Source organism: Falco cherrug, chromosome W (assembly GCF_023634085.1).
Source record: "Falco cherrug isolate bFalChe1 chromosome W, bFalChe1.pri, whole genome shotgun sequence".
NCBI classification, from domain to species: Eukaryota; Metazoa; Chordata; class Aves; order Falconiformes; family Falconidae; genus Falco; species Falco cherrug.
In genome coordinates this window covers 7,436,713-7,461,578 of record NC_073719.1, presented here as the reverse complement: position 1 = coordinate 7,461,578, position 24,866 = coordinate 7,436,713, and the positions used below count along the sequence as shown (strand labels likewise).

The 24,866-nt window shown below is 41.8% G+C and overlaps 1 protein-coding gene across 1 annotated transcript in view; it reads left to right on the top strand.

Moving 5' to 3' along the window:
* LOC129734628 (amyloid-beta A4 precursor protein-binding family A member 1-like) overlaps positions 1-24,866 on the top strand; it is a 137,307-nt gene that overhangs the window by 37,725 nt on the left and 74,716 nt on the right. The window contains exons 2-3 of the mRNA XM_055698264.1: positions 8,155-8,232; positions 16,752-17,943. Of these exons, the coding sequence (XP_055554239.1) occupies positions 16,852-17,943 (1,092 nt within the window). The 5' untranslated portion in view covers positions 8,155-8,232; positions 16,752-16,851. The remainder of the gene's footprint in view (positions 1-8,154; positions 8,233-16,751; positions 17,944-24,866) is intronic.

The following is a 24,866-nucleotide window of genomic DNA, read 5'->3' as shown; positions in this document are numbered from 1 at the left end:
ATAGCAAAATGAATCAAAAAGGGAGGAGGGGATTATTGGAAAAAGGGAGGTGAGACACAGACAAGAATTAGGTGTTTCTTCATAGGAAAGTGGAATTGATTTCTGTATGCTTTACCTTTTACAAAGGTTTATAGTTTGTTTTTTTTCCCTTTATAACTCAGAGTCTGAATGCTCAGTTCTGTATAAATTGAATCTCTCTTTAGGTTGAGGAGACATCCTTTTGCAATTGTTTATTTTTCTTGTATAACATTTTCTCACATTCCAGGGACTAGTTTGCAGAGAGCTCAGCCTCTGGGTCTCTGTCTGCTTTATGGCAAATATAGCAAGGCTCAATAATTGTGGTGTTCTTTAGCTTTCAATAGACCCTCAATATACTCCTTCAAGTGAATGTTACACATTTTGGTTTCAGACTCTAATGATTTGGACACATTTGCAAAAGGAGCAGTCCCTTCCTCATTTAGAGGTTCTGTACCAGCCATTCCCTCCTTACAACAGTTGTTAAGGGGCAGCCAAGTTCTGTGGACTTTGCTTTAGGGTCATCTCACCTCTTTCAGTTTGCTAGGGCTTCTGCTTTTCCCAGGTCTGAGCATAAATTCCCAATAGGCACAGGTATGGTCAACCATCAATAGATCAACAAAGATGGAAGAACAGTGCTTTTACAGCCACTACATACACATATAAACATGGACAAGACAAATGTCCTGATCTTCCTCTTACTCTCTGGTGAATCAGACTCAGTGCTGGCCAGCAGATCTCATGCACTCATTTGCAAACATCTCATCTTTTTGTACTCCTTGGCTTGTACTCACAAACAAGATGCCAGATATTGCAGTATATCTGCATACTGTTCACCTGGCACCCTGAAACAAGTGTTAGTTTTAACCAGCTGGTTTGCAATCCCAATTGCTTGGTTACAAATGCTACAGCACTCTGCATCTGACTATGGTATGAGGTTATACTCTTTTTGGGAAACACTGATATCTCTCACATCACACAGACCCCACATACACCTGACAAACAATCATACATATTACAGGGTTCCATGCTGTTTTGCTGATTGACTGGATACCAAGCAAAAATGAATTCCAAACCAAGTATAAGAATAAATGCAGTTTATTACATTAAACTATAATAAAGAAAAACAGCATGAAATATGATAAAAGGAAACAGTACTAGTTATTGTGCACAGTATGATAAAAGAGCAATAGGAGCAAAGCATCAGATCATTACTGCAAAGTGTTACAGAGACTAAGAAAAGGATACATCACCAGTTACCACATTAACATCATCCAGGCCCACACTTTGACTGGGAAGCCCCATTGCAGCTGGTGCCAGGAGTCTCTTGGTAACTGGGAAAATTCCTACATGGTGCATCCACTCGTAGGTGAGGCTTCTGGCCCAGTCCCAGAGCTTGCCCACCTTTATACTCAGTGAAAAACAAAAATAGTTTACACACCTAATATATGTAAACTTTTAAATTTAGGTTAAATGCAGGCATGCACTATCTCATGATTCATAAGGCTCACACACACGCCAGGGACATTGGCCATATGCCTGAGAGTGGTGGAGTTACTGTCATGACATAGCTGCACACAATATTTATTGTCTAGATGGTCCTGCTGATATCTTGCTTGTTCAGGGGTCTCAAGACAAACACCACCTGCTCATTAAAATTGTCCTTGAGCTCCCTGAGCTCCCTGCCCAAGTTAAGTGATCTCTAATTAAAGACAAAGGCTTTTTCATAAGCATTAATCAATTTAATAAATTTTCATCACATATGCAAACACTTGTTCCTTATTATATGTCCTCACCACAAAGAAAACAAAATTCTGTGCAAATACCTGTACTCAGCCTATGAATAGACAGGGTCTCAAACAAGCATTCCAAGGGCTGTGGTCCTACTCAGATTGTCAAAACACAGTATGTGAAAAGGCTTGGGTTGTACACTCAATACACAACAGAAAGAAATCCCCACAAATGCATTCAGTGTGCAAAATTATAGAATTCCCTGAAAACAAAGGTGCCTAACATTAAAAAAGGAGAATTCAATACCACTGATACTTTGGTTAAAAATTCAGGCATTTAGGGGTAAGGTAACAGCAGGAACAGAACCACATCACTCAGTGACATGAAATTTATCAAGTGTGATGAGTATAGTGGGGGGGGATAGTGATTTCTATCCTAAGATTCCTCTTCTGTGACGTGCTTGTACTTCACACTTGCAGCAGTCTAGGCTGCTCCCTCTCTCGTCCAGTTTAGATAGGCACCATGGACTCTAGGGGAACTAGACACCCATTCTGATTACTTGATGTGTCTGGATCCTTGTTAGTGGCCCTGCCATTATGTGTTACTGTTACACTGTGTGTTCAGACTTCTGTGTGGTGTTGGACATCTGTGTATTGATGTTCCCCATAAGGGACTATACTCTTCACTGTTTATTGCTTTTGAACTTATGTGGTTGGCCTAAGCTATTGTTGGCCTCCGTGGTTGCATCACCCCACACCAATATCTTTGACTTACTCCATATCTAAGGCCAATTAGCAGTTGTTTACCTGGGTTGCTGTCTGGTGTCCTGCCCTAAATGTGTTCTAAGGATGTAAAGTTATTAAGAGTTTATCTGTGCTGCTTTGTTTCTTTCCTGTGCATGCCTAAACTGTTAGAGCAGAGTAGATGGAGCCCAGAGATTTTGGGTAAGTCTTCTCCATAATAGTTACAGACTATTTGAGGTTGGAAGGCACCTCTGGAGTTCATCTAGTCCAACCCTCCCTGCTCAAAGCAGGACTAACTAGATCAGGCTTCCCAGGACTGTGTTCAGTTGGGTTTTTAATATCTCTAAGGATGAAAACTCCACAACCTCTCTGGGCAACCTTTTTCAATGCTTGACAGTCCTTGTGGTGAAAAAGTTTTTCCTTGTATCCAGTCTGAACCTTTCTTGTTTCAACGTATGCTGGTTAGCTCTCATACTCCCACCATGCATCACTGTGAGGAGCCTGGCTCTGTCTTCTTGATGATCTCCTCATGGCTACTGGCAAGCTGCTGTTAGAGCCCCCTGAAGCCTTCTCTTCTCCAGGCTGAACAAGCCCTGTACTCTCAGCCTCTCCTCATAGGGCAAGTGCTCCAGCCCCCTGACCATCTGATGGCCTTCTGCTGAACTCACTCCAGTTTGTCAATGCTTTTCTTGTATTGGGGGGGGGGGGGGGGGGGGGGGAGTGAGGTGGGGGGGGGGGGTGGCAAAACTGGATATGGTATTCTAGAGGTGGTCTAATGAGTGTTGACTAGAGAGGAAGAATCATTCCCTGAAATTTACTGCTTATGCTCTTTTTAATCCTGCCCAGGATGCTGTTGTCCATCTTTGCTTGCCAGGGCATACTGCTGGCTCATGTTCAGCATTGCTGTCTTCCAAGACCCCCCCCAGGGCCTTTTCAGCAGAGCTGCTCTCCAGCTAGTCTGTTCCCAGACTGCTTTGTTGCCAAGGTTTCTTCCTTTGAAGAAGTACTGACAGGGATGTAAACAACAGTGGAAGAAAACCCACTGCATCCCAAAACTTTATCAAATTGGAGAAGCAACATGGACCCCCTGCTCAAACATATTTAAGAAAGAAATCAGAAGGCATGGATGGTTGGATACTGTCTTGGAGGGATGACTGTGCCAGAAGGGGGGGAGTACGTACAGGCCTGTAGGGATTGTGACCTGTGGGTGACCAACACCAAAGCAGATATGCTAATAGTGTGGCAGGAAGAAACTCTTATGCATATGACCTCAACCTACTATGCTGCTTATTGACTCTCCCCTTCTTAGTGTCAACTTTCTGTGTTTTTGCCATGGGTCACACCTGGGATGTCTCCAAGTGCATTATCCAAGGAAATTAGCCAGAAGGGATAAGACACAAAATAGTAGGGGAGAGAGATGCTGATTTGCTGTGGAGGGTGTATCAGTACATATTGTATGTTTCAAGTAGAGCTCAAAAAAGATTGGAATGCTTAACAAAGGTCACAAATGGAGGTGATGTTTTCTAATGGAGTAATGGTTTGCCAAAGGAAGCATTAATGAGTGCTCAGTGCAAAGAGAGGTGCTTGATCAGAAGTTACCAGCTAGTAGCATTGAGCTGGCAAAATTAAAAGCTATGTGCCAAGCTTTCTGTGCTGCTAGGAGAACAGTCGGTGAGGTTAAAGGTGACTGCCATGGACTGGGATCCCAAAACTTGGGAAACTGGAATGGTGAATTTAAGGACTCTGATGATGAATTAAAAGCAGAGTCCTATCAAGAAGCCCCAGTTACAGCAATTAGGCAGACCTATGAGAAATGAAATACCATTCCCCATAATGTGACCAGACAGCATGTGTCCTTTACTCATAGCAAGATTAGGGATATATAGAAAAACTTACAGCCACTACTATGAGGAGACACCCTTGCAGTGGCTATAGATGTGCTGGGAAACTGGAGACAACAGGATATAGCTGATGGCTTGAGAGCAGGCTTCTGGGGAGTTTGGTGCCTATGCCACTTGTAAATGTTCCCCTGCACAACGGAGGTGGGCTTTGGGCTTGGCTGATGGAGGGATATGTTTAGCAATAGGCCGATCCTGTTGAGTCCATGAATATGGTAACTCTCTGGAGGGACTAAGAAGAGGGTAATCAACTACAGTTGCTCGTGCTGCTGGAGTGTATCTACAGGCAAGAGGGGAGGGACCCCAAAAAGTTGGTGATCACTGATGCTATGGCCTGAACACTCCAATGGGTAGGCAGGGTTAATAACACCCCTCTCTTATCACCTGTTAACTTGTTGGGATGCCTTATTGATCAAGGAGTGATCTATATGTATCATATGGGGGGAGGGGGGCAGTGGATGGGACAGAACATGCCAGATTAGTGTGAGATCAGCAGCACAGCTAAGGATAATGCTTAAGAGTCCAATAGTAGGCTGCATCCCTGATTTTCCAGGTAAACTCATTGTGTTAGCAGATGTGAATCTCATTTTAGTTGGGACTTTAACAAAGAGATTTAATTTGCAAATATATTAGACTATAAATAGACTGTGAAGCTTAAATTTTATATTTTCATCCATTCTTTGTGAATGTTAAAAAAATCTGCATCTCTTGTATGCTCTTGCTTATCTATTTAATTTCTGTGCATGGAAGCCTTTGAGGTTCATTGGCTCCGAGAAAGGAGAGGCAAACTATTGAATATTTAAAATCTGCTTCTCAGTAATGTAATCCAAGAATATTTCAGATCCTTGAGAAGGAAATGTAGGATATAGCAGCAGTAAAATTTGAATTAATTTGATTTTGCAGGGGGAGAAGGGAGTGGGAATGAGCTGATGTGCTCACATTAAATACCTTGAATTTTTATACTCGCACAACTCACCTGTTCTCTTCATCTCCTCCCTGATGTACATATAATTCCCACATCTTTGTTGTTGTCCTTTTCAAGCCTTTCTAGAAGTCTTTAACACACCACCCCCACCCCCCAAAGAAAAATAATATTAGGGTACTAACTCTAATTGAAACAAAGGTTTTGGACCTTCTATTTCTCTAGAATTTAAGGATTTATAAACTTTTTATTTTATTTTATTTTAATTTATTTTTTTAAAAAAATATGGTTCTCAGGCAGTGGTACATTTTAGCTGCACATTACAATATAAAAGGTAAATAAATTATGTAGTATTCATTGGCTGTTCCACTCAAAGTCAGAAGTGACATTGACATTTGTGGAATAAAATTGTAAGGACCTGGAGCACAACCCCCTTCTAGGAATTTAGTTGGCTAAGTAAAAGAGTTTAGCTGGCTGAGTCCAAGGTCAGCTCCTTCACTGATAAGAGCTGTTGTGAAGAAAGCTAGAAGTGAGAGCCTGATCCTCCTTTTCCCCTGGGAGCTGCTTTTAAGGTGAAGCATTACCACTGGCCCCTGCCTGTGCTACATTGCTATATCACAGATGTGTAGCAGCTATGTTTGTGTCTGGTCTTGGATCTCTGTGATTCTGACTGTGACCTGGACCTACTGGCTTGCCTTCCTAGCTTGGCCTTGGACCTGCCTCTGACATGCAGAATCAGACTCCACAGTCTATCAGATTGTAAAGTAGGTATGTTTATTCAGCTCGGGGGGGGGGGGGGGGGGGGGGGGGGGGGGGAGGGGGGGGGGGGGAGGTTGTCAGGTTGTCTCACCTGTGCACACCTGGGGCAACAATTTACCTCAATTTATATAATCAAATGTTGCATATACATAAGGTTTCCAAATACACCTATACATATTCATGACCTATTCCTGCTTCATATTAAAATTAGTTCCAAGAAGTCATTTCCATAAGTCCCTCCCAACTGTGCTTGTGTGGTGCCTCTTTGTGGGGGTCATGGGGATGAAGGCTTGGTAGTCTCCCTCGATCTGAGCTTTTTACCTTCTCTCTTTGTGCAGACTCAGTTGTTCCTTGGTCTTTGTCCAAACTATAGAGTTGGTTTTATCTAGTTCTCATCAGGAACTGTCCTTCAGGAGGAACTGCAGACTCCTTGCTTCAGTTAATTTACACAATGGTTAGTAAAAGAAAGCATTATTTATCAACAACAATCTAGGTAATTGTTAAGCAATTAGATCTACTAAAATTTCTTCAACCCCTTTCCTCACCTCATCACTACAGACTTGCTGGGTGATCACTGGACTGCCTCTGACCCCCACCTACTGTCTCTAGCCCTAATCCTGACCTGGATTTACTGCTCCACATTATGGCTCCTTGTTGGTGAGGTCACTGCTCCTGCTTGCCTTATTCTTGTGCTCCAATCCTGGCACACTTGATTGCAGAGCAGCCAGCCTTTGCTGCTCTCGGACAAAAATGAGACAAAGAAGAATCAGGTCCCACTTCCTTTTATATTGTATGAATCCTGATGGCTTCCCATGAGGGAATATTCTCTTAGCTTGAAGTTTTCAAGTATAACCAATTCCTCAAAAGGAATTTATTTACTGAATGTGTGACAGAAGCTAACTGGAAATTTACTGAAGTTTCAACACTTTTGATTGATATTGTGCTCTCGACTTTAAGTTTGGTCTAAGAAGCAGTAAGTCTTTAGATCAAGAGCCTGTCTTGGTAAATACTAAAATTATTTCTTTGTAATAAATGCCTTTAAGAAGTAAAAAAAATATTGCTTAACTGTTCTAGAGGCACTTCAAATCTTGTATATGCTTTGTATTCCATTACTTTAGCCTTTTAATGCTTTTTTCTGCTTTGAAACAATCTGGAACAGCATTCTGTAACTTGCTGCACTCTATCCAAGGAGCTTAATTGGGAATGATCTCTCTAATAAAGATTAAAGCTAGCCTCATTATAATATTGATATTCACTTAAATGATATTCTAATTTCTCTTTTTTCTTTGGAAACTGACTTCTTAATAATTATGATTTAAATGCCAGTGTGGCATTTCCAGTGGTCAGAATTGTAGGCTATCTTGGCAACTAATTTAAGATACAAGCTATAATAAACCCGGGGGGGGGGGGGAAAAAAAAAAAAAAAAAAAAAGAAAAAAAGAGTAAGCTATCAGTGAATAATTGTGTGGTAAAACCCAAACAAGAAAATCAAATTTCCCTAGCTTAGACTTTTATACTAGTAATTTCATCTATGATGCTTAAACTGTAACTTCATTTGGCAAGAACAAACACATTTATTCTCTGTACCACTTGCTATTTAGGATTTGTTGATGTCTTTTTTATCATTTTTGATCCAGTCTGTATGTGAAATCCATTGTTACAGAGATGGACATCTGTGGAGGCTTGCAAAGATTTTTGTCTTCACTGCTTTTGGTTTGCTAGTACTTTGCGTTATAACATTGGGCAACCTTTCTATGGTGGTAGATAGATGGTATCAAATCCCTCTTGAGTTCATTGGCTCTGTTTCTTCTGTTGGCAAGACATTATTGCTAAGAAAGGCCTATTCCTTTCCTGAGCAGAGATTGCTCATACATGTTCTTTCTTTTTCTCTGTCTCTCTCTTGTGTCCTAGAGATTGTGGTGATGCAGGTCGAGGCAGACTGAAAAAACATTATGTCTGTGTAGTTGGGTTCAGACAAAATGGCCTTTATTGTTTATACAAATTATTTATATATCTTAGACAGTACATTTGTCAGACCCTGATAGATTTTTGTGTTCTTCTTGCTTGCTATTTGCTGTTGCTGTAGGTGCCCGTATGCTGCGGTTCTAAGTTCCGATTCTTCACATCCTGTTTACATATCTGACAATTTGTGGCTGTCTTAAAGGTACGTGACTAAGTCTTTGAAGTCAACTAACTTGTCTGCAGACCCGCTGCAGACCCCAACAAGAGATGACTGTCATTTTGTTCTCATTCACTTGTATACATTGATGAGGTCTGGTGTATCTGAATTGAAGATTTGCACCTGAATCATGTTTTTTAAAACTTAAACCTAGATCAAAACAGAATAGAAACTGGATATTGGGACTTCCAATTGGAAGAAAAGATGAACATTAATGGGGGTGACTTAATTCTAGGTCTGTTACTTTTTTTAATTATAAAGGAACTTGTGGAGTTTGGCTATGTCAGGTGCAGGATCCTTTCAGTTCCTTTCTCCTCAGATAGAGGGGGAGATGTGGGCAGGCAATGAAGGGACTTTTTTACCCTGCATCTGTTAGACTGGCTTCATTGTTGACTGTATACTAGCTGTGTATCAAGTAGTCAATAAGTATAGGTTTAATGTATTAAAGGATGTTAAGACAGGCATCCCCTTCAGCCACTCTGGCTCAGGACTCCTTCCTGATTTGTTATCCCAAATCTGGGTTCTTCACCAGGTGTGCAAGAGCCAATCCACACACAGAGTCAAGATATTTGCTTATTGCATGTCTGCCCAGAGATGGGTGCTAAGTGGCAAATCCACAAAGTTAACACACCTCAACACATAGAAAAACATTTTATACACTTTGAACAATTCTTTAGAATTACATTTAGTCACACTTAATTCTCATTAATTCTTACAAGCCTTGTCTCCATTTAAAGGTACAGCATTCTTTTTTTTCACTGCCTATGTTCTGTGGGTAGGGGGCTTTGTTAGTGAGGGGCTTTCTTTGATCGAAGGTGAATCTTTTAGTATGCTAATTAGCATAGTTTACCCATAATTCTAATAATTTTCTGTTTAGTCTCATTAACCACTTGGTTCTCCTTGAGCTTGTCTTGTTTCCCAGCTTGACATATTTATGGTGTCTATTCCTTCTCCCAAGGCCATGTTTTGTTAACTGTTTGTAAGGATTAACTAACATCCCCTGTTTCTCAATTCTTTCTTGTTTTTCACGGGTTCCCTGTTGCACCATCTGTGCTTATATTCTTATTGCTTAGCTACCCCTCTAAAGTGTTCAGAACAGAGTAAGTAGCCCCAATATCTACCAAAACATCAACTTCATTTCCCAGCTCCGCTTTAACCAGAGGTTCTGCTGGGAAAGACTCCTCCAGTCCCCCTCATTTCTCACTTACTGGGAGCAAGGGTGCAGAGGTGGTCCAATTCTTAAGTGGCACTCTTGTTTCCAGTGTACATCCCTTTTGCAGTATGCACATGGATTATCACCTAACCGAAACCCAGGCCGGAGACCACCTCTCAGGGGTCCACCCCATCCTTGGCCCCTTCCTCTGATCCTAGTATTTTCCTCTAATACCACCACCAATCTAATATTTACTCTTTCCTTTTGACTAGCTCTATTTCTATATGCAATCCAAGCAACATCCAACAACTTTCCCCAATCTCAAACATAATTTCCTTGTAATTTTTTTCTAATATTATCCAAGGACTGCCCCACAAATAGAGGGGCTAATTGATTTTGTCCCTTTTCCAATTCAGGGTCAATATTTGTATATTTGTGGGCTACCTCCTTCATTCTATTCAGGAAATCTGTGGGGGACTCTTCTATCTTGCCTAATCTCATACAATTTAAACATGTTTATTGCCTTAGGCATAGCATTTTGAATTCCAAGCAAAATCCATTTCTGATATTGAGTCAACAGTTGCCTGGGTCCGTTAATATTTGGGTCCCAGTTTGGATCAACAGAGGGGAAATGATGCTCCACAGTTCCTTGTAAAATTCCTGAGTTAACCTGAGCTTCCACATGTATTCTAGATACTCAATAAATTGTCTCCTTCTCTACTATCAAACAAAACCTGCATTATTGCCTCTATATCCTTCCAGTCTGCATCCTGTATTTTAACCATCATTTCAAAAGCACTAGCCACCTTCTTGGGGTCTTTCCTGTAATTCCCAGCCATTGTTTTCCAATTATTCAAGTCTGTTATTGAAGATGGGACCCTCACCATAATGGGTCTTTCATTTCCCACAGCCTGGTGCAGGTGAGCCTGTATAACTTCCCCTTGTATGGCCCATGCCCGCCCTGCTACTGGGCTAAAACTTTCTGCCCCACTAAATCGCTCTCGCTGTTCATAGTGACTTTCCCTGCCACCAGCCTTACGAGCTTGCCTATGACCATTTTCTCTTACCCATGTCACATCAGTAATATCATCGTCAGAAGTCTCCCAATCTCTGCTGGGGAGCAACCATTCACTCAAATCATCTTCTTCCTTTTGTTCATATAATTTTAAACATCTTTGTCCTATACTACAAGCAGAGCAGCACCTTTTCAAAGACCTGTTCTTATCCTTTTCCAAAGCCAAGAAAAAAGGATCACTGGGAGGTAAATTTATACCACACTTTTTGCCATTCAGGATGGTTCTTTAAAGTGAAAAAAATATCAGCATATAAAATATCATCCCATTTCTTTTCTCACCTTAAAAACAACATCAGCTGTAACATTGCATTATAATTCCAAGTGCTGTTCATTGGCCATTTTTCCCCATCATCCAGTTTATACAATGGCCACCACTGATTACAGTATTTAACTTGGTTGCTTTTAGTTACATTTCCCCCAGAACCACCCCCTATTTGTTTCCAGTGCCCCAAATATCCCAACAGATATTTCTTTAAAATACCCCCTTTAGACTGACCAGTGCCCATTTTCTTTTAGTGTGCTTAAAATTTTATAATAATAGACATGTATATAAATATATTCAGATGTTCAGAGTGCACTATACCAGACAGAAATATATATATATACACACTCGAGTATGTCAGGCAGAAATTTTACCAGACAGATTGTTTTCAGGGGAGCCCTCAATAACCCAACCCAGTGGGGCTTTCACCTCAACTTATGGGCAGGTATCCCAGACCAGAAAGAATGTCTTACATCTTACCAGGGAACTTTGCTTTGCAGCCTTCGTTCAGGGGATCAGAGGTCTTCCCCAAGAATCCCTCAGTGCCCGCTGGAATTCCTGTGATCCCACAGATCTGCTGATGCTCAATAGCAGAGTCCCACCTGGGTCACCAGAAGATACTATAAAGTTGGTCATGTAGAAAAACCCTCTAAGACTTGATTTGAAGTTTTAGAAGGCAGGCATTCTTTATTACAGTGCTGGGAGCACGGGGGAATGTTTCCTCCAAGCATACTTAACAAGTTACTCGAGGGTACACATTATATACAGTAGAGTACTTGCACATTCATAGTGTATTACATATTCATTTTCATTCATGTACAGGATTGGTTACAAGTTTCTCACTTCTAATGCAAACTAGTATGCATCCTCATATAGCACTACTGAAGGTTTTATCAGCTACGCATGCTCCTGAAGCAGGGGTTTGCCCTCTATTGGGGAGGCTATTTGAGTCAGAGGTCACGATCTCCCAATGTCACAATTACCTTTGTCCTACTTTCAACTAATTTTCTGTGGATTGCAACATCTTATCAACTTGTTTCCTCTTTTGCCAGAACTTTCTCGCTTGGAGGCTTCTTTCTGCATAATTTATATAACTGTGTTCTTATCATTATCTGGTCTTTGTTTCCCAAGGTTAACTCCCTTGACTGGAAGGCCTTTCATTCTTCAGTTTTGATGACTTGAGAGTCATCTTGGCCTAAATTTTGTGCACGGATTTGTTTAACATATAGCTAAACACTAAATCAGAGTTTGCTAATTCTGCAGTTTATTCATTTTGTCCCTTATATGACAGATCAAAAGGTTAAGGCCTTTTGCTGAGCCAGCAACCTTCCCTTAACAGAGTACTTTGACATAAATGTATATACAGTGGTGTTCATACAGTGGCATCACTACTCACTGGCTAGTCCAGCTTTATGCTCATTAGTAAAAGTGTATGCACTCTCACACACTCATTCCGCATGCACTCCACATTCACAAGTCCCCCTGGGCATACCAGCATGGACCCTTGCCTGCCTGATACCCCTGTCCAGACCCAGGGCTTCCTGCTAACCATGTAGTCTAGCTTGAAAGTTAGCTAGGAAATATGCATGCACACCCCACACACCAGGTTTGGAGAAGATACATTCTGCCTGTACCAGCAACCAGTATGCTGTGCCTGGCATTCCTGATCCAACTGCCAGTGCTTAGCCCCTCACTTGCCTTACTCTGGTCCCTCCCAGTAGCTGGTTTTCAGGACAATGAAGAGAAAATTCTAGTTGTAACTGATATGGAGAAATAGTGTGAAATGGGGACAATGATAGTGATTGTATATGTCTGCTCAAGGAATGTGGGTATGGTGACTGGTCATGGGTGTGGTGTATGGTCACATAGTCACACAGCTTTGAGGAGACACCTACCCTTCTTCCTCTAACAAAGGGGCTATTTATAAAAAGGATGAGAAAAGGATGAGAGACGTTCCAATGTTATCTAGAGGAAGGGAGTGCTAAGTCTTCTTGTTGGAGAAGATCAGATGGTCACAAGGACATGAATCACCTACAAACCTGCAAGACCACCACATTCCAGACAAAGGACAGATAAGCTAATTAAACATATGAAGCGAGAGTAAGCGGGTTTAGGTAACGAATATGTATAGGTGTTAATTGAATATTAATTTGGTTTATTGTATAAATGTGAGATGGTTCGTCACTTTGGGCATGCACGCTTGTGGAGGAGCGATCCCCCGTGCATCTGCGCGCAATAAGCATACCTACTTTATAACTTTCGAGTTATAGAGTCTAATTCCGTACGTCATAACTGCTCAGCAGTAGTAATTTGTGACCGAGGAATGATCTAGCACGGAGGGCAAGAAGGCCCAACTGTAAGAAGGGGTTAAACGGTCTGGAAGCAGAAATGCCAGAGATAGAATGACTCCTTGCCAAGGGAGTGAGATAAACAGCTGCAGCATTGTGTTTTAGCCATCCTGGAATGCAGGGATCACTCAGGGTCCACCTTTGGGCAGCAGAGCTGGTGCTGGGGGATGGACCCAGGGCCAGGCTGGGGTGCCCCATGCAATGGCTCATGGGATTGAGCTGGTGCAAGTGTATATAAGAAATCTGCTCATGATGCATCTTTGCAGACTCCTTGTAGAACCACTTATGGTGGTAGGACTCTGTGCAGTGCACTGTTCATTAATATTTTTTTATATATTTAAGCACAAATGTGTTTAAATCACTTTAAGGGCTACAATAAAAATTCCCTAACACTTTTGTGAGAAGAGGCCAGAGGCTGCCCTGTGAAGGTCACAGCTGGTTTCAGCTGGCTTGGCAACAGATCCACTGAATGCCAAAGCTGAGCCAATCAATGAAGCTGATGGTGCCTTTGTGAAAACATATTTAAGAAAGGGCAAAATGGTGCACAGCAGAGTGAGAAGTGAGGAAAAATGTGTGAGAACCACCAAGGTCAGAGAAGAAGGAGGGGCAGGAGGTGCTCCAGGCACTGATTCCCCTGAATCCTGTGGAAATTTTAGAAGAGATCACAGTGAAGCAGATATTTCCCTGCAGCCTTTAAAAGGAGACCACTCCAGAACAAATATCCACACTGCAGCCCATGGAAGACCCCATGCTGGAGCAGGTGGATATTTCCTAAAGGAACTGCAGCCCATAGAGAGCCGATCCTGGAGCAGGGGAAAAGCGTGAGGAGGAAGGAGCAGCAGAAGGGAACTGTTATGGACTGACCTAAGTCCCCTGGTTTCCATTCCCCCTGCATTGCTTGGGATGTGGGGATATAGAGGAGTCAGGAATGAAGGGGTGAAGTTGAGCCTGAGAAAAGGGGTGGGGAGAAGGTGTTGTTTAAATATGTTTCTCATCATCCAAATCTCTTTTAATTGGCAGTAAATTAAAATAATTTTCCTCAAGTCTGTTTTGCCCATGAGTCATTAGTAAATGATCTTCCTGTCTTTATCTTAACCCATGAGCTTTTCCATCTTATTTTCTCCCCCTGTCCTGTTGAGGAAGGGGAGTGAGAGAGTGGTCTGGCAGCCAGCCAAGGTAAACCCACCACAGTCCATAACTTGATGTTCAGTTAAAGATATGTAGCAGGATATAAATTATAAACATTTCAGAAAATTTGTCATTCTGTGTGGCTGTGTGTAACTTCATTTCTCTCTACTACTACCCTTTCTCTGTGAGTGAGCCACTGGCTCTTACCTAGATGTCATTGGTGCTTTGAGTGCAACTGATTGAAGGCAGGATTTTTGAATAACATTCTGATTAGGCCCAATTATTTGTCTTTGTAAATCAATGGGAATTTTACCACAAACTTCAATGCAAAAAATAAATTATTGGAATGGATTTTTCTAAACCCTAATATTCCTTATTATCTTCACTTTTCTTTTTGTTTAATTTATGATTAAGATTTAAAATTCTTCAATGCTGTTGTTCTTTATAGTGTTTTTATAGTGTTTCTTTAAACAATATAGCTCTAGTAATCTGTTTGGGGAGTTCTCATTATTTATAATGCATGTTGTAAGAAATCTTCAATTTCTCCTCAGTTCTTAGAAATCTTGGATGAAAAAGGCATTACCCTGTCAATGGAGGGCACTTTCACTTTTTCAGTTAAAAGAACACCTCCCCACCCCCACCCCAATTTTCTAATATTTTTGACGCAAGTGTAAATAAATGAGCTACTTCTGTTTGCTGTTCGTTTACATGAAGTCCTAGTTTTGTGTATGGTATGTTTATCTGTTCAATAATGTTTTTATGTGATTTCTTAATTAGTATTTTGTATCTATGTATTATGAATTAAGTCCTAGGTTTGTTTTTGGGTTTTTTGTTTGTTTTTGAGGAAGGTGGGAAAGGCATGTATTAGAGGCTAAGTATAGGATGTTAGATTTGTGCAAATTATGTCTGTGTTACTTCTGGAAATGAAAAAAGTCTGTCTGGAGCCTGGGCCAAGATTTCCTTTTCCTCTATTTTAAGGACTTAGTTTTAAAGACTAAAACAATGGGTATGGCACAACAAGGTGAAACACTTGCTGAAATGGAAGCTACACCTGCTGGGGGTTCCTATAGAGATGTAGCACAAATAACTCCTAGCTGCCCTCCCCTGCCCATCTGACGAACAGCAGATGAAATCACTATTGCTTTTTCTCTGCAGGAATAAAAAATAATTAAAAAAACCACAAAAAAACCCCCAACAACCAAACTAAAAACCCAACAACCATTTCTGTGGCTTTGCACAGAGCTTGTTTAGTGCAGCAGTGTAATTTAAGACTCTCTGCCTGAATTCACTAAATTTTGTTCAAGTTCTATTCTATGTGTTGAATTGATTTTTAATTATTATTGGTATCTGACATATTTTATAGCATCATTTTATATAACAAAATATAAGTCTTCTGACAGGCATTTCTCCCCCCTCCCCCTTATATTTGGTAGTAAACCACAGGCTAAAATTATATTTCTCTCATGGCTATGCAATAACACTTGAAATACATGATATGGTTTTCTGACACTACATTTTAAAACACTGGACAAGGTTCAGAATAGCTGCTATTTGTAGGTAAAACCTATACCCTCTGAGCTAGGTAAACTTGGTTGCTTTGAGAAACATCTAGAGGATAAGCTGTATTCTTATAGGTTTATCTTATTTCCATGCTGTATATAATTATCATTGTTGGCAGACCTCTATTGTAATTATGTCATCATTTAAGTTTTTTTTACTCTGAACAGAACACATTTGATAAAACTAAAATGTCTCACTAGTCTCAATGTAGCAAGGGTCACAGTTATGAATATTTGTAATGTCTCACTGTTTTAGGAAAGACATTTGGGGCAGAAGTATTTTTGCATAATTTTAGATGTATTTAATGAAGATGTCTATACTAGAGCTAGCTATCTTATGCTTCTCTAGGGAAGAGAAATAGGCACTTTGCATTGTACCCTAAAAGTCTTTTTTTCTCTCCATTGACTGAAAGGTACCTAGAATGAGGATCTTGGTTGAAGATATCATGTTGGAAATGTCTAGTCTGCAAAGGTATCATATATCTGACCAATTGCAGACTACTGCAATGGGATAAAATCTCTGTCATTTTACACTGCCACATCCTACCACAATATCTCTACCACAACTGAGCCCCTGGTGAAAGTTAGTTGCTTTGATGTGCATTTTTTCTACATTGTCTAGATGTCTGGATATTCCATAGAAGCACCTCTTGGACTGGTCTGAGACAATGGATTCTTTCCCAGAGAATTTGTCCATAAAACTGTAAACTGCAATTCTCAAAGGAATTGTGGTCCCATCTCTGATTGAATGGTGCTGGTAGAAAACAATTTGCATTGGAAGGTCATGCTGTTGTGCTGGTTGTCCTCTGACTTCAGAGCTGATGAAACCAAAACTTTGTTGGAGAAGCAAGGGTGCCTTTGGTTACTCTGGGGTTGTTTGTTGTCTCCATATTGTGGGGCTTTTTTGTTTGACTGTTTTGTTTGTGGTTGTGTTTGGGTGGGGTTTTTTAATACCATCACTTTCTTAATTTCTTTCCAGTCCTGGTAGACAAAATGTCTATAGAATAAGTGGCCTACACACCAGAACTTTCCATGAACCATCTGAGGTGGAGGTGAATGAAGAGCCAGCAAATGAAGATATGAATGAATCAGTGGAAGCTGACTTGGAGCACTCACAGATAGAAGAGGAAGGACAGTCTCTGATCTGCTATTCAAGCCACAGAAACAGCAACCAAGGGGTACCATTTGGGCAGGAAGAGGAAGGGATGCTAGCTCGATCAGCCAGCACTGAGAGTGATTTCCACAATCACATGGACATGGTAGAAAGGGATGTTATAGCCACAGCAGAGCATGGCTATGATGTAGATATAGTACAGGAGAATGAGGATGAGAGTATATATGCAGTGCAGTACAGGCCTGAGTCTGAGGAGTACACAGAAAATGCTGAAGCAGAGCACACTGAGGCTGTTCATAATCAAACACTGCCTGATCATGTACATTTCCACTCCATTGAACATGAAGAAACCATGAATGCAGTGTACTCAGGTTATGTCTACACTCACCAGCCCCTCCGCCAAGGAGAGGATGAGCAGTATGCTGAGCCCTATGCTGACTATAGGCAGCAGGAGCATGTGTATGAGGAGATTGGGGATGTGCTGGACCTTGATGTTAGGGAGGGGCTTCACCTCTATGAGTGGGAAAGGGAGGAAGCTGACAACTATCGCAAGGAAGCTCTTGGTGCCCGCCTTCACCATTATGATGAACGATCTGATGGAGAGTCGGACAGCCCTGAGAAAGAGGCAGAGTTTGCTCCATATCCAAGAATGGACAGCTATGAACAAGAGGAAGATATTGATCAGATCGTGGCAGAGGTGAAACAGAGTATGAGCTCTCAGAGCTTGGACAAGGCTGCTGAAGACATGCTAGAGGCAGAGGAGAGCTTGGAGCATGTTCAAGCTCTCCCTGGCAGGGAGCATGAAAGCAATGGTCAACTGTCAGCTGGCTCTAGGGCCACAGCCAACTCAGGAGAGTCAGTACAGAGGTGCAAAAAGGAAAAAAGGGATGCAATATCACTGGCCATCAAAGATATTAAAGAAGCTATTGAGGAAGTAAAGACAAGGACTCTTCATTCTCCTTATACCCCTGATGAACCAAAAGAACCTATTTGGGTGATGAGGCAGGACATTAGCCAAACCAGGGACTGTAATGATCAGAGGCCACTAGATGGATACGTAAGTATGCAGAGCTATAGGCTCACATGTTACAAATAAAGGAACAGGGACCATGTAATACACATATGGTTTAACCCTGGGCAGCATCCAAGCACCACGCAGCCGCTTTCTCACTCCCCCTCACCCAGAGGGATGGGGAGGAGAATCGGAAAGGAATATAAAACTCAAGGGTTGAGATAAGAACAATTTAATAGGTAAAGCAAAAGCCATGCATGCAAGCAAAGCAAAACAAGGAATTCATTCACTACTTCCCATGGGCAGGCAGGTGTTCAGCCATCTCCAGGAAAGCAGGGCTCCATCACATGTAAAGGTTACTCAGGAAGACAAATACCATAATGCTGGATGCCCCCACCTTCCTTCTTCTTCCCCCAGTTTATATACTCAGCATGACGTCATATGGTATGGAATATCTCTTTGGCTAGCTTGGGTCACCTGTCCTGGCTGTGTCCTCTCCCAATTTTCTGTGCCTCCCCATCCCTCTTGCTGGCAGGGCCTGAGAAACTGAAAAGTCCTTGACTTAGTATAAATATCACCCAGCAACAACTAAAACCATCAGTGTCCTATCAACATTGTTCTCACATCATAGCCAAAACACAGCACTGCACCAGCTACTAATAAGAAAATTAATCTATTCCAGCTGAAACCAGGACAGCATCCACAATTTATTCCATACCATTTACGTCATGCCACACTTTCCAATACAACCTCATTAACCACCACCACCCTTCCTATCCTTTGATATAATACACAGACATCATTCCCCTAGTCTATGCACCATCCCTGTAAAAACATCTATAAAATGTCCACAAAATGTCCATTGAGTTCATTTAGTACATGAACACGATCTCTTATGGTGGTCACTCAGGAGAAGAGAGGTTGTGTGTTGTATGGGGTTATCGGGCATCGAAGCCAGCTCAGATCAGGTCACTGCTGCACTTGCACTGCTTCTTGTAAGGCTTCTCCTCCAATGGTTCAGGTGGTTGCTGCAATAGTAATTCCTATAACATGAAACTCTAATCATGAGTTATAACAATTTAAATGTATATCCATTACAATCTCCACCCCGGTCCCTTCAGATCAGCCCGTAGAGTTTAACATTGCAATGAACTCCTCCCCTTGCCCCTGCTCCGGCTTGGACTTACCCACAGACTGCAGTCCCTTAGCGATGTACCTGCTCCAAGTGGAGCCTCAGCAATGAGCCACAGTCTCTCCAGGGGTATATCTGCTGCAGCATAGACTCATCCACAGCCATAGTCACTTTGAGGTGCACCTGTTCCAACATGGTCTTATCCATGGGCCATCACCATAGACCTGCTCCAACATGGGCTTACCCACAGCCACAGTCCCTTCAGAAGTAAATCAGCTCCAGCATGGCCTTATCCCTGGCCACTATCATTCCAGGGCTGTACCTGCTCTGTCGTGGTCTTATCCATGACCACACACTTTGAGGTGCTCCAGCATGACCTCATGCACAGCCACTGATGCTTCAAGGTGTACCTTCTCCAACATGGACTTGTCCTTGGGCCACAATTCTTTCAGAGGCATATCTGCTGCAGCACAGACATAACCATGGCCACAGATGCTCTGAGATATACCTGCTCGGGCATGGACTTGTTCACGGCTACAGATGCTTTGGGGTGTCCTGATCCCACATGGACTCATCCACAGGTCAGAGTCCCTTTGATCTGAGTTCACACTAGAGTTCCAGACTGTCCAGTACAGCAGCACAGAAACAGCAGCAATGCCCTGGCCATCTGCCAGCCCAGGCTCATCGCCATTGCTGTTATCAGAATGTTCCCAGGCACAGCACAGTAAGATGATAAGCAGTACAGCAAGCAGTGAAAGCAAGAAGCAGCCAATAACAAGCAGTAGACTCTAATATACAGGAAGGTAAGCAAGCCCCATGGTAAGCACAGAAACCTACCCCTTAATAGCTAAACAGCAATAACAGCTATAAATTCGAACTAGCACATTCTAATCAAATCTGTTATCTTGAACCCTTCGTTCCCCATGTTGGGCACCAGAAAGGACCATCATGGTTTAACCCCAGCCGGCAGCCAAGCACTACGCACCCACTTGCTCACTCCCCTCTCCCACCCAGAGGGATGGGGAAGAGAATCGGAAAGGAATGTAAAACTCAGTAGTTGAGATAAAAACAATTTAGTAGGTAAAGCAAAAGCTGTGCACACAAGCAAAGCAAGTCATAGAATTCATTCACTACTTCCCATGGGCAGGCAGGTGTTCAGCCATCTCCAGGAAAGCAGGGCTCCATCACACGTAAAGGTTACTCAGGAAGAAAAATGTAAAAATGTCATAATGCGAGATGCTCCTCCCCCCCACAGACCTTCCTCCTTCTTCCCCCACCTTTATATACTCAGCATGACGTCATATGGTATGGAATACCTCTTTGGCTAGCTTGGGTCACCTGTCCTGTCTGTGTCCTCTCCCAATTTTCTGTGCCCCTCCAGCCCTCTCACTGGCAGGGCCTAAGAAACCCAAAAGTCCTTGACTTAGTATAAACATCACCCAGCAACAACTAAAAACATCAGTGTCCTATCAACATTGTTCTCACATCAGAGCCAAAACACAGCACTGTGCTAGCTACTAAGAAGAAACTTAACTCTGTCCCAGCTGAAACCAGGACAACACATTACAGTGGAACTGAGAGGGTTACACTGTTCTGTGAGTCATTTTATTCCTCAATAAATTATGTAATTCTGTACCTATTTTACATTTTTATTCAAAAAAAGGCATAAGGAGAATAGATATATGTTATCAGTGCACCAAATTTTCCTGAAATGCTGCTGTCTTCATTAGAGTTGTACTAGAGATTAATTTGACACAAAGCTCTATTGACTCTTTCTGAAACAAGTGCTGCTACATTTTTTACCAAATATCCACTGGATAATTAGAATAACTATGAAATAATTTACATTACAGTATAGAACCTTGGTGTTTCTATTAATTGTGGGCTTGACAGTTTTGATTTCTGTCAGATAATAATGCTAAAAGTTTCTATGAAAAACTTATTAATATTATTTACTATTAACATAAATGTAATATTACAGATACAGATATGAAAAGATTCAGATTCCTAATCTGCTTGCAGTCTCTAGAGGTTTTCTATGAATCCTCATGCACTGTATTATATTAATTAATATTATATAATATATCATATCATATTATATTATATCATATAATATATCTTTTCACATCATATCACATTATATTAAATTATATTAAAATATTACATTACAATATAATATATTGAATGATATGATATGATATGATATGATATGATATGATATGATATGATATGATATGATAGTTCATTTGGAAAGGACCTACAACAGTCATCTAGTCCAACTGCCTGATCATTTCAGGGCTGACCAAAAGTTAAAGCATGTTGTGAAGGACAATGTCCAAATGCCTCTTAAACACGGACGGTCATAGAGGATCAACTACCTCTCTAGGAAGCCTTTGCCAGTGTTTGACCACTCTCTTGGTAAAGAAATGCTTCCTAATGTCAACTCTGAACCTCGCCTGGTACAGCTTTGAACCATTCCCACGCATCCTGTCACTGGATACCAGGGAGAAGAGATCAGCACCTCCCTCTCCACTTCCCCTCCTCAGGAAGCTGTAGAGAGCAATGAGATCACCCCTCAGCCTCCTTTTCCCCAAACTAGACAAACCCAGTGTCGTCAGCCGCTCCTCATAGGACATGCTTTCCATCCCCTTCCACCAGCTTTGTTGCCCTCCTCTGGACGCATTCAAGGACCTTAACATGTTTTTTAAATTGTGGGGCCCAGAACTGCACACAACACTCAAGGTGGGGCCACACTGGTGCTGAATACAGAGGAATAATCACCTCTCTTGACCAGCTGGTTTATGCTGTGTTTAATGCATCCCAGAATGCGGTTTGCCCTCTTGGCTGCCAGGGCACACTGCTGACTCATATTGTGCCTCCTGTCCACCAGCACCCCCAGATCCCTTTCTGCAGGGCTGCTCTCCAGCCACTAGTCTCCCAATCTACACTTGTTTCAGGCATTACTCTGTCCCAGGTGCAGAATCCAGCATTTGGTCTTGTTAAATTTCATGCCATTGATGATTGCCCAATACTCCAATCTATCCAGATCCCTCTTCAAGGCCTCTTGTCACTTGAGAGAGTCAACAGCACCTCCCAGTTTAGTATCATCATCAAACCTACTAAGGGTGCATTCAGCTCCTGCATCCAGATCATTGATAAAAATATTGAGCAAAATTGGCCCTAGAATTGAACCTTGAGGAACACTGCTGGTGACCACTTGCCAGCCAAATGTAGCCCTATTCACTACAACCCTTTGAGCCCTGCCCTTCAGCCAGTTCATCACTCAGTCCACCATAAACCCACTCAACTCACAGTTGGATGATTTGTTCAGAAGGATACTGTGAGGGTTAGTATCAGATTTTGGAAGGGGCCACTGGAGATTGTCTCATTCAGGCCCCCTGCTCAAAACAGGGGCTGCTTGAGTGGGTTGCCCAGGATATTGCCCAGTCAGGTTTTTAATATCTTGTAGGATGCAGACTCCACCATCTGTTCCAGTTTCCAATGACCCTTATGGTGTATTTAAAAAAAAAAAAAAAGAAGTGTGGAATATCCTGTGTTTCAGTTTGTGCCCATTGCCACTTGTCCTGTCACTGGGCACCACTGAGAGGAGTCTCGCTCTGTCATCTTTACACTTTCCCATCAGCTTTTTATATAGATTGTTAAGGCCCCACCAATCCTTCTCTTCTCCAGGATGAACTTTCCCAGCTCTCTCATCCCCTCCTTGCATGAGAGATGCTCCAGTCCCTTAATCAACTTCATGGCCCTTTGCTTGACTGGCTCCTGTATCTCCATGTCTTTCTTGTACTGGGGACCCCAGAACTTGACACAGGACTCCAGGTTGGCCTCACCAGTGCTGACTAGAGGAGAAGGATCACCTCCCTCAGCCTGCTGGTGACACTCTTCCTAATGCATCCCAGGATGCTGCTGGCTGCCTTTGTTGTGTAGGCACATTGCTGACTCATGTTCAACTTGGTGTCCATCAGGATCCCCAGGTCATTTTCTGCCAAGCTGCTTTCCAGCTGGGTGGCCCCCAGCATGTATTGGTGCATGTTTCCTCCCCAGGTGCAGGACTTGGCATTTCCCTTTGCTGAACTTCATGAGGTTCCTGTCAACCCATTTCTCAGTTTCTCAATGTCCTTCTGGATGGCAGCACAATCCTCTGGACTGGAGTATCAGCCACTTCTCCCAGTTTTGTATAATCTGTTTTAAAATATAATATCAGTTCATTTTTCACAGCAGCAAGAGTTATGATATCGAGAAACTGACACTGTATCAAAAAGGCTATGCAGATGCAGTTAGATTAGATATTCTGTGCATAGAACTGGAGAAGTGCAGTTCATGCCCTCATGATGGACTGGTATGGATTTTTTGGCACATACACATCAGGCAGAACAGCATAGAGGCATTCCCTTTAGAACAGGGGTCCTCAAACTATGGCCCCCCAGGGTCCTCAATCCGGCCCCCAGTATTTACAGAACCCCACCCACCCCCCCCTCCGACAGGGGTTGGGGGGGGAAACCAAGCAGCTGCAGATGACCTCCTGCCACTTAATCCACGCACCGGCCCCCTGTTTAAAAAGTTTGAGGACCCCTGCTTTAGAAAAAGCCATGGTTCTCCTAGGTATATGCTCTCATCCCTCTGGAAGAGAAGGGCCCTGTATCTTCAAAGTAGTCTCCTAGGGAAGAATGATGTGCAAGTGATATCTCCACCCAGAAATTGTATGTTGTGAATGCTCTTAGTTAAGTATGGGAAGGAGGCATTTAAAGGTACAAATAGAAGATGTATGCAGCGCACAAATCATAGGTCTTGAGATATACTGCTGCAAAAATTTGGTAAACAGCATCACTCTTCTAAAACAAGCAGATTTTAGTATTAGAAGACATTCTAACCATCTGGGTTGAGCAGGATAAGTTGGATGCAACATTTCTATTGTCTTTCCTATTGATTTTTGTTATTAAATCCCATTGTAAAGGGCAGTGAAGTACTCTCAGGTGAAGTGGATCACATTGTTAGACTGAAGCAATGCAGCTAAGATGGAGAATTTTTGGATGTACTGGGCTAAAAGTGAAATGTAGGTAGGTCTTCAAGGAGGAGGAAAAAAAAGGTTGCAGGTGCTTATTATTATTAAGACTCCTTGAAAAAAGCACTTTAAAAGTCCGTAGCAAAGTTTTCTATGGTAATAATAGAAAGACTGACATTCATTTATTGTTTGTATCTTGACAAAGTTTTAGTTAGGATTCTAAAGCAGTTCTGTTAACTCTTAAAGAAGCAGTATTGGACATTTGTTTTAGATATTAGATTATACTGTTTCAAGTAGCTGCATAAATTGCCTGTCCTCCATGATTTCTCAAATATTTCTAGCTATTGGTATAAAAGCTACTTGTGGGCTGTAGTGTATATTGCATATTGTACCTCTGTATTTTCATTTTGCTGAGGAAAACAAACAGGCAATTATTCTTCAAAGACAAAACTTGGCCATACAAGCATTTTTCAGAATAACTCTAATTGCATGTCTTGTAGCACACTGTAGATTGTATGATATTTGGATTTGGGGGGGTGGGGGTTGGTCAGGCTGCAATAGTTCTTTCAGAAACTTTTGTAGCACACATGGAAAGACAGTTCCTAGAAGACCGCTGTATGATCTTTCTGATTGGTCAATAAGAATAATATTCTGTAGACAAGACTAGCTTAGGATTTTTGTGATGCTACTGGAACAACCATTAACATATTTAAGCAGTGCTGAATTTCTATATGTCAGCAATTAGATTAGTTTATGTAAAAGCTTTTTTAATTATTATTTTTGCATATGAATATGAGAGCTTTCAGGCTTTTCAGA